The following is a 9,015-nucleotide window of genomic DNA, read 5'->3' on the forward strand; positions in this document are numbered from 1 at the left end:
ATTGTTTTTCTTAGATTCCATATATATGTGTTAGCATACGGTATTTGTTTTTCTCCTTCTGACTTACTTCACTCTGTATGACAGACTCCAGGTCCATCCACCTCGCTACAAATAACTCAATTTCGTTCCTTTTTATGGCTGAGTAATATTCCATTGTATATATGTGCCACCTCTTCTTTATCCATTCATCTGTTAATGGACACTTAGGTTGCTTCCATGTCCTGGCTATTGTAAATAGAGCTGCAAAGTATCCTTGTAAAATGAGAATCAGGTTTGGCTTTCCCGGGAGGACAGTTGCCCATTTGCCCAGTGGCCTGTGCGATAACATACTTTTACACGCTTCCTTGGTTTGGAAAGAAGGGAAGGGCAGTAGGAGTAGAAGCCAGAGGGCAGCAGTGCTGATCTTTGGTCTGTAGAAACTGCGTACAGCCAGGTGCAAGAAAATTGGCTCATGCTCTCAGGGAATGTCCTGCTCTCGGTGGGAAGGATGGGAACTTTAGTGTTACTCTCTTTCTCTGCTCTTGTTCCAGCTCTCTCTCATCTTCTTTTATGTTATTTGCCGTTCTCTTCACTCTTTCGTTCATTCATTAATCAAATATTCACTAAGTTTCTAGTCTTAGAACTTAGGTTCTAAGACTGCTGGAGGTAAGAAGAGGAATAGAACTTCCTGGTGGCGCAGTGTTTAAGAATCCTCCTGCCGGGCTTCCCTGGTGGCGCAGTGGTTGAGAGTCCGCCTGCCGGTGCAGGGGACACGGGTTCGTGCCCCGGTCCGGGAAGATCCCACGTGCCGCGGAGCGGCTGGGCCCACGAGCCATGGCCGCTGAGCCTGTGCGTCCGGAGCCTGTGCTCCACAACGGGAGAGGCCACAGCAGTGAGAGGCCCGCGTACCACAAAAAAAAAAAAAAAAAAAAAAAAAAGAAAGAAAGAATCCTCCTGCCAATGCAGGGGACACGGGTTCAAGCCCTGGTCCGGGAAGATGCCACATGCTATGGAGCAACGAAGCCCGTGCGCCACAACTACTGAAGACCGTGAGCCACAACTACTGAAGCCTGCGTGTCTAGAGCCTGTGCTCCGCAGCAAGAGAAGCCACTGCAATGAGAAGCCCATGCACCACAACAAAGCATAGCCCCCGCTTGCTGCAACTAGAGAAAGCCCGTACGCAGCAACGAAGACTCAACTCAGCCAAAAATAATAAATAAATAAGATAAATAAATTTATTAAAAAAAGAAATGCATAATAAAAAATAAAAGAATAACAGAAGTAAAACATGGTTGGGTTGTAACAGGAAGAATAAGTTCATTTTTCCACTCTGTACTTCTAGAGGCTTCTAATCATGGCTAGTTTTATTAGTGGACCACTATTTACATAACACATTTTGAGAGAATTTGAAAAGTAGGAGAAAAACCCCAGTCCAAAAATATTTCTCCCTTTGATTCCTGAAACCTCAAGATAAGCAATGTAATTCTGTCTTAGTTACTGCCTTTTTGGTTCTGTTCTCTTGAGAATGATCCTCCTCTGGTGAGGATGATAAGAGAAATCCCCAACTCTTGAGGAAACGCTCTTAAAATCACCTTCCTGCACAATTGGGAAAGATGGACACATCAGAGTTTTTTGTGACTATGATCTAACTCCATTCATTTGAGCATACATAACTAGGAAAGTACAGACAGTTGAATTCATTTTGCTTCTTTTTTATGGAACTTTGGGTCATATTCATGCTGAAAAGTGAATAGAAAAAGGAACATATAACTGAAGAACAGAACCTAAGCATGTTCACCTGAAGTATCTAGACAGTTGTGGTGCCAGTTTATGTTCTGGCCTCTGCTGATCAGGACAGCTGCCCTGTGTGTCTCCTTCACTCTCTGTATGTGTGCAGGGAGATGGCGTTGGATTATAACAAGGATCGTAATGGCCTTCAAACCACTATAGAGCTCTCATCCAGTTTCCCAAGTTGGATTAGTTGACACGAGGCAGAAGGCTAGAATGCGTTTGGGTTCATTGGTTCAATGGAGTTTCTCACTGAAATATTTTGTACCACGTTATCTTGTCACTACTTTGTAACTGACATATGCCCAATGCCTTATATACTTTAGAAGCAATGATGGGGGTAGGGGTATAGACAGGTAGTACTCATTTTGTAACTCAGTATATATAATAATCATGTATGTATGTGTGTGTGTGGTATAAACCCAAACGTGTATTCCTCGCCACTAAATTACTGTTTGAGGGAGGTGCAGTTGAGCCAGAATGCAGAGCGAGTTATACATTGATTTAGCCAGAGGCCAGCCATCAAAGGCTCTGTTACTGTTGCACAGGAGATCTTGGGCAGAGATTAGAAGCTCTTTGTTTTATTAAAGGTAATATCTCTCTCCAAGTTACAAATTGGGTATGTTGCATATACATTTATGTGTCTATGTGTGTGTGTGTGTGTGTGTGTGTGTATTTTTTATCCTGACACTTGGGAAATGTTTGTAAAATACTTTAAATCCTTTCCAGTGTCATATAAATGTGAAGAGATGTCCAAAAAGATGACCTGGGTGCTTGAAGGGAAAACGTCCATCTTCCAGTTCTGTATATTCTAATATCTGATATTGAGGAAAGATAGCCTTTGTTAGCCAAATAACTAAACTAAAGAGGGCCAGGGAATTAAAAGTACAGATTACTATGTTTGAAATAAATAAGCTACAAGGATATATGGTACAGCACAGGGAATATACCCAACATTTTATAATAACTATAAATGGAGTATAACCTTTAAAAATTGCTTGAGTCACTATGTTGTACACCTGAAACTTAACCTGAAATTGTAAATCAACTATACCTCAATTAAAAAAAAAAAAAGGACAGGGCCTCCCTGGTGGTGCAGTGGTTGAGAGTCTGCCTGCCGATGCAGGGGACGCGGGTTCGTGCCCCGGCCCGGGAGGATCCCACGTGCCGCGGAGCGGCTAGGCCCGTGAGCCATGGCCGCTGAGCCTGCGCGTCCGGAGCCTGTGCTCCGCAACGGGAGAGGCCACAACAGTGAGAGGCCCGCATACCGCAAAAAAAAAAAAGGAAATGTCAAGCTGTGTTATGAAAGGGTTTAAAAAATCAAATCAGATTAATGTTTTATCTCTTATGGCTTCAAAACCTGAAAGAGTTTTCTGCATCCAGGAAATAAAAACACAGAGGGAAAAAAATATCTTGAAATGATGAAATCCAAAAATCAAAGTGTTTACTTCCTTTTATCACTGGCTCTGGGAGACAAGGTGAAACAGCAAAAGCTTTAAACAAATTACTTCAGAAGAAGGGAAGGGGAGCCTTTTGTAGAAGAAATTTCACAGGAGATTAATAGGATCTTACTGACTTTCTCAGTTATCAAAATAAGCCTCAAGCAAAGACCTTGGTATTAAGTTACTGTACTTAGTTTCTGCTCATAGAGGCAAGGCCTGCAGATGTGGACCGGTGCCGAACGCAAAGCCCTCTTCGGAGGCCCTTCGGGCAAGATCCATTCTCTGTCGGCAGCTGTCAGCGTCTCCCTTTTCTGTTGGTGTCCAAATCCAGCAGCTCTCAGAGCTTTCCCGTCGAGACAGTTGATCGTCATCACACCCATGGATAGCTGAGCCGCAAAACCTGACAGAGCTATCCTTCCCCTATAAGCAGATTTTTCAAACTCTATTTATCTTAAAACGTTTTTGAGACAAACTTCTACACACCTCGGCTATACTTGTTAGCGTGCTTTTGCCCCACGAGGGCCAGGTGGAAATTTGGCTCATTGGAAACCATATTAATTCTGCCAAGTGAATAAGGGTGACCAGAGTGGCCATTTAATAAAGTTCATCAGCCAACTCCCCCCCCCCCCAAAAAAAAAAAAGGCACCAGGGAGGGGATATTTAATTTGAAAAGACCTAAATTTGAGTGCACCCAAGATGTTGAAGGTGATTAGCATGGTCTGGCTCTGGATACGGTGTTTCCTGCATCGGAGAGGAGGTACCTAGGAAGGCTAGAGGGAGGCATCCAAAGCCCAGGTGGAGGGACTGGCCCCTTAGACGAGGGATGCTCCGTCCTTCCAGCCCCAGCGTTGGAAAGAGGAGCTTCCCAGGGAAGGCCCGGCCCACGGAGGTTTAGTTTGACACTGGCATGCTGAGTGTTGACACCCAGAAGCCCAGCACCTCACTCGCCTCCCCAGAGATATGACCGGGGCCTGGGGGAGGACGTGTCTTGTGTGGATGGCCACCCCCAGCCTCCAGCCTCAAGGCTACCCTGGTCTCTTAAAATCTCCATTAACTTCATCTCAGCCTGTGGCCACACTCAGCACCCCCCTGTCGCACCCACCTTCAATCCCTCCTCTGAGTCAGTCCTACAATCTACCCTCTCCTCTCATACACCCAGGGCAGCACACCCCAAGGCTGCTGGCCGTCTATGTTCTGGCAGACCAGCTGGGACAGAGGACAGAGCTGCTCTCTCGCACCACGCTGCTCGAGGCCGCAGGGCTTCGCGTCAGCACGCTCCAGTGTGGTCGTCATCTGCTCGCATGTTCCCAGGCATTTCTGTCTAAGTCCCAAGAAGCGATAAACAGTGGTGTCACCTGTCGCATAGCTGCCACCTTGCACAGCCTGCCTGACTCTGAGCCAGAGGCTCCCCTCAGCTTAGCCTGGCACCCCTGTGGCCATAGGAGAGGTCATAACTGACCCTTCCACTGCAACCATGGGGATGGGTGTGGGAGGGGAAGTTTCCAGGAGAAAGGGGGTGTCAGGCCCCAACCCCACTGGAGCTCAAGTCTTCTGACCAAAATCTGCCAGAATTGTGTGTGATTAGTATTTTGCAGCCTTGGACCAGGAGTGGAGAAGTGGGTCATGGGACTGCTCCAAGGGTGACACTGATTTCCGGTCCAGGATGATGCTGGACTCTGTGCCTCAGGTTCTTAACTAAATATGATGTTTCCTGTTTGGGTATCAGGTGCCTCAGTCTGGAACCCTGAAGCTGTCCCACCTCCAGGAAGGGACATACACCTTTCAGCTGACAGTGATGGACACTGCTGGGCAGAGGAGCTCTGACAACGTCTCGGTGACCGTGCTTCCCGTGGCCTTCTCCACAGGAGGTGAGAAGAAAGTCCTTCCCTCACATTCACAGTGGCCAACAGAAACCAGGTTATCGATGGAGGGATGGTATTAAATTGGCATTTTATATTCTGACTGTGCATTACAGGGACCCTTTCATTTTATGTTGGCTGTTGTTGAACGGGAAAATCTTTACTAAAAATATGATTGCAAAAATAGGCTGCATTGTATTTTGGGCTAAGCGACACTGCCGAATTGGGGCGGGGGGAACGCTGCACACCCCAGGGGGTGAGAGTAGGCTGCGTGAGCCACGGGACCCGAGGGGTGCTCCATCTTCCCGCGACTCAGTTTCGTAAAAGACATCTGGCTTTTCCAGGAGAGGATCTTGTTTAAAGGAGGGTGGTCTATTTGATATGTACGTTCAAAGAATGCAGCCAAGGAGTGCATTTAAAACAAATTAAAAGATATGCAGTGCATTTGTCAATTTAAAAGGACTATTTAAAAACTTTCATGGACACTTTACACAGATGCACAGATACGTTAATAACATAGCTCGACGTATATATAATGCTTCTCACATTCTGTTGCCCAATGTAAACTCATTTCTCTCATTTACCTGGTTCTTACTTTCCCAAACATCTACATGTCTAAGATTAGCTCATCAAGTTAAAAAAAAAAGCTTATATGGAACTCAACAGCGCTAAAGATATGGGGGTATATGGCAGAGGGAACCCCTCCCCCCAGTTCACTCTGGAGAAGTGCTGAGATAGTGTATGTGTGAGGGTCCTGTCACCCGGTCAGCGGACACCTTCCCAGCATCTGCCGTGAACGGGAGCCGTGTGCAAGGCGTGGGCGTGGGTCCTGCGCTCCACAGACCTGATCCCTGTCCGTTGTGTGGTGACCCTTCGCTAGCCGTGGCTCTAGCAGACTTGTAGCCTGTCTCCTACATCCTTGATTCCTCAGTATTTGGATGGTAGTCAAGCCAGCAGTCGGGAGAATAAGAATAAAAAGATTGGATTTACTTGTACTTTGACTGATCTTCCATCACAGACCGGGCTCAGTGTGCATATTGGACATGAGGAAGGAGACTTTAGAATCCTAAGAACTCCGCCACCTTGATAATTTGCCTTCCACAAGGATACAGCGCATTAGGAACGTTCACAGTTAGGTTGGCTGACTCCTGTCCAGCCAAGGTTTAAGCTGACCATGAGGAAGGAGGGGTGACCGCCCATGGACAGGCCAGGCCCCAAACTCCAGTCCACTCACCGCAGCACCGTGAGTCAGCCGCGGGGAGTGAGCCAGGCCTGCAGCCCGGCCCGCATTCAGGCAGTCCCTGCTTGTTGATTTATTGCAGCTGCACAGAAGAGCCAGTTACTCAGAACACACCTTGGAAAGGTGTGCCAGGGCTGCTAGAAACAGCAGAAATCATCAGCAGTGGAAAACTCCTGGGCCCCGAGGGCTGTGCTCCCGGGAACAGGGCTCCCTGGGCAAGGACCAAGTCAACTGCTGGTTCTGGGAAAAAAGTGCTCCTGGGAAGCTGTCATCCCCGCAGAAATTAGAAAAGGGTTGTTTTTGTACAACTGAGGTGCATCGGAGGGAGAAACAGCCTGAGCTGATGGAGGCAAAGGGCTGACACCTCACCAGCTGCCTGTTACTCTGGTTTACTTACTCAGGCCAGTTTTCTGGGGCTCCCAAGGCCAGTTGCCAGATATACATTTCCGGCCTTTCTCAAGATGACAATAAAGTGTATTTGAGGCTGCAGAGAGTGAGTGATGTGATTCGCCTTTGGTTACTGAAAGGCCAGTTGGGTACAGGTCTTACGTATGTAACTTTATACAGAAAATAAAAAGAATGCTATTGTATTAACCGCTGTCTGGAATCACTCACTGGTTAGACTGCAATAACAAATTATGAATTAAAGTTAATAAGATACTACATCGACACATTGAAAACAAGAGGTGGAGATTGAGAGAGTTTCTGTTCCCTCTATTATATATACGGATCTTGTGGTTAATGACTAGCTTTCATGATAACCAAGGGTGACACTTTCTGGGGTAAACAGACAAGCACATACCCCTGCTTCTGTGATAAGTTGGTTCAGTTTTGGATATAGAGGCTGCATGTTTTCCAGCTTTGCAAAATATAATCTATTCACAGAGCAAGCCAACAAACACCTCTAAGATGATCCAGATATGTGGTCTCCATAGAGAATCCCAAACAGACAGTCAAGACATTTTTAAGACAGAAAAGAAAATACCAGAACTTATATATTTTAATTATTTACTTATTTATTTATTTTTGGCTGCGTTGGGTCTTCATTGCTGCGCGTGGCCTTCTCCAGTTGCGGCGAGCAGGGGCTACTCTTCGTTGCAGTGTGCGGGCTTCTCATTGCGGTGGCTTCTCTTGTTGTGGAGCATGGGCTCTAGGCGCGCGGGCTTCAGTAGTTGCGGCACATGGGCTCAGTAGTTGTGGCTTGCGGGCACTAGAGCACAGGCACAGTAGTTGTGGCGCACAGGCCTAGTTGCTCCGTGGCATGTGGGATCTTCCCGGACCAGGGCTCGAACCTGTGTCCCCTGCATCGGCAGGCAGATTCTTAACCACTGTGCCACCAGGGAAGCCCCAGAACTTAATTTTTAATCTTCTTTAAATTTTCAATCTATTTTATAAGATGTATGATATGTTAATATGGTGGCACATGCATGTGATTTATAGATTGGAGATAGGTATAGTCAAAAAGGTTTGGAGACCACTAATCTAGAAGCAGAGGGGTAAATTACTAACATGCGTCTAGCTCCAAAACTACCAAGGAGTAAGGAAAACCTCGAGTTAGGATTTTCATGTCATGAGTTTAAGAAATGTAAGCAGAGGCTGCATCCTCCTTGGTGTCCACAGAGTTTCCCTTTACTTTTCCTCCCAACCCCTTCCCCGTGTCCGAAGCAGATTCTCCTTTCTAGGCCCAAGTTCTCAGTCATAACTGCTGGTCTCCTGCGTCCTCTTCTTTCTGCCACCATTTCTTTTCTTTACCTCTTCTTCCTCCATAATCAAGGTATCTTTGAATTGCCTTCCACCCAGATGGACTCCTCTCCCAGCATTTTCATTGAACTTCTTTCCAGGAGAACGTTTCCAAGACTCTCTTGGGTGTGTATACTATGCTCAGCCATTTGTCTCAGAAATATCATCATGTACCAGTCTCCCATGAGCTGAGACAATTGTCTAGTCCATCTGTCCCTGGAGAATTACAGAATCCTTAAGACCTGCTTTTAGCCTGATACCTTTAGTCTGTATCACTAGTGTCAGCAGTTGTTATGTAGCTAACAAATATAAAGTAAAGCTGGCTTAATCTGGAGTTGCGGGGTGCAGGGAATGCCTTTCAAGAACATACATGTAGCTCTGAGGGTTAAAAACTCTTAAGAGCTCCAAAATGAAGGGAATTTCATTATTTGTAGAAAATAAATTCTCACCAGCTAGTAGCTAAAGATTCTGTTTATTCTTTACAGCACCATGGATCTATGGTGGCCAGCAAACAGGGTTCAATAGTAGAAAGTTGATCTCAGTAAAAATTATTACTTAGGAAACGTGAATGCAAGAATAGCATATAGAAAGTGGTGTCTCTGATAAAACACAGTCAGCCAGCCAAGTACTGTGCAAGGGGTGAATCAGTGTTAGGTGGCCTGCTGAGGAGCTGATGGACGAACGAATGACTGCAGAGTGGGTCACCTGAGGGAGGAAACCCAGGGCTGGATGGGGAAGACCAGAGCTGCTGCTTCTCTGTTCTCACCTCTTAAGTATCATTAGCTTAGAGAAGGGCCCTAAGATGAAGAGCCGGGGAGGGGGAAGGGTGAGCTGGGACAAAGTGAGAGAGTGGCATGGACATATATACACTACCAAATGTAAAATAGATAGCTAGCGGGAAGCAGCCACATAGCACAGGGAGATCAGCTCGGTGCTTTGTGACCACCTAGAGGGGTGGGATAGGGAG

At 46.3% G+C, this 9,015-nt stretch overlaps 1 protein-coding gene across 1 annotated transcript in view; it reads left to right on the forward strand.

Annotated features, from left to right (window-relative positions):
• LRP11 (LDL receptor related protein 11) overlaps positions 1 to 9,015 on the forward strand; it is a 46,285-nt gene that overhangs the window by 14,296 nt on the left and 22,974 nt on the right. Inside the window, exon 3 of the mRNA XM_028494330.2 lies at positions 4,936 to 5,077. Coding sequence (XP_028350131.2) covers positions 4,936 to 5,077 — 142 coding nt within the window. The remainder of the gene's footprint in view (positions 1 to 4,935; positions 5,078 to 9,015) is intronic.

The sequence above is a fragment of the Physeter macrocephalus genome, chromosome 10 (genome assembly GCF_002837175.3).
Source record: "Physeter macrocephalus isolate SW-GA chromosome 10, ASM283717v5, whole genome shotgun sequence".
NCBI classification, from domain to species: Eukaryota; Metazoa; Chordata; class Mammalia; order Artiodactyla; family Physeteridae; genus Physeter; species Physeter macrocephalus.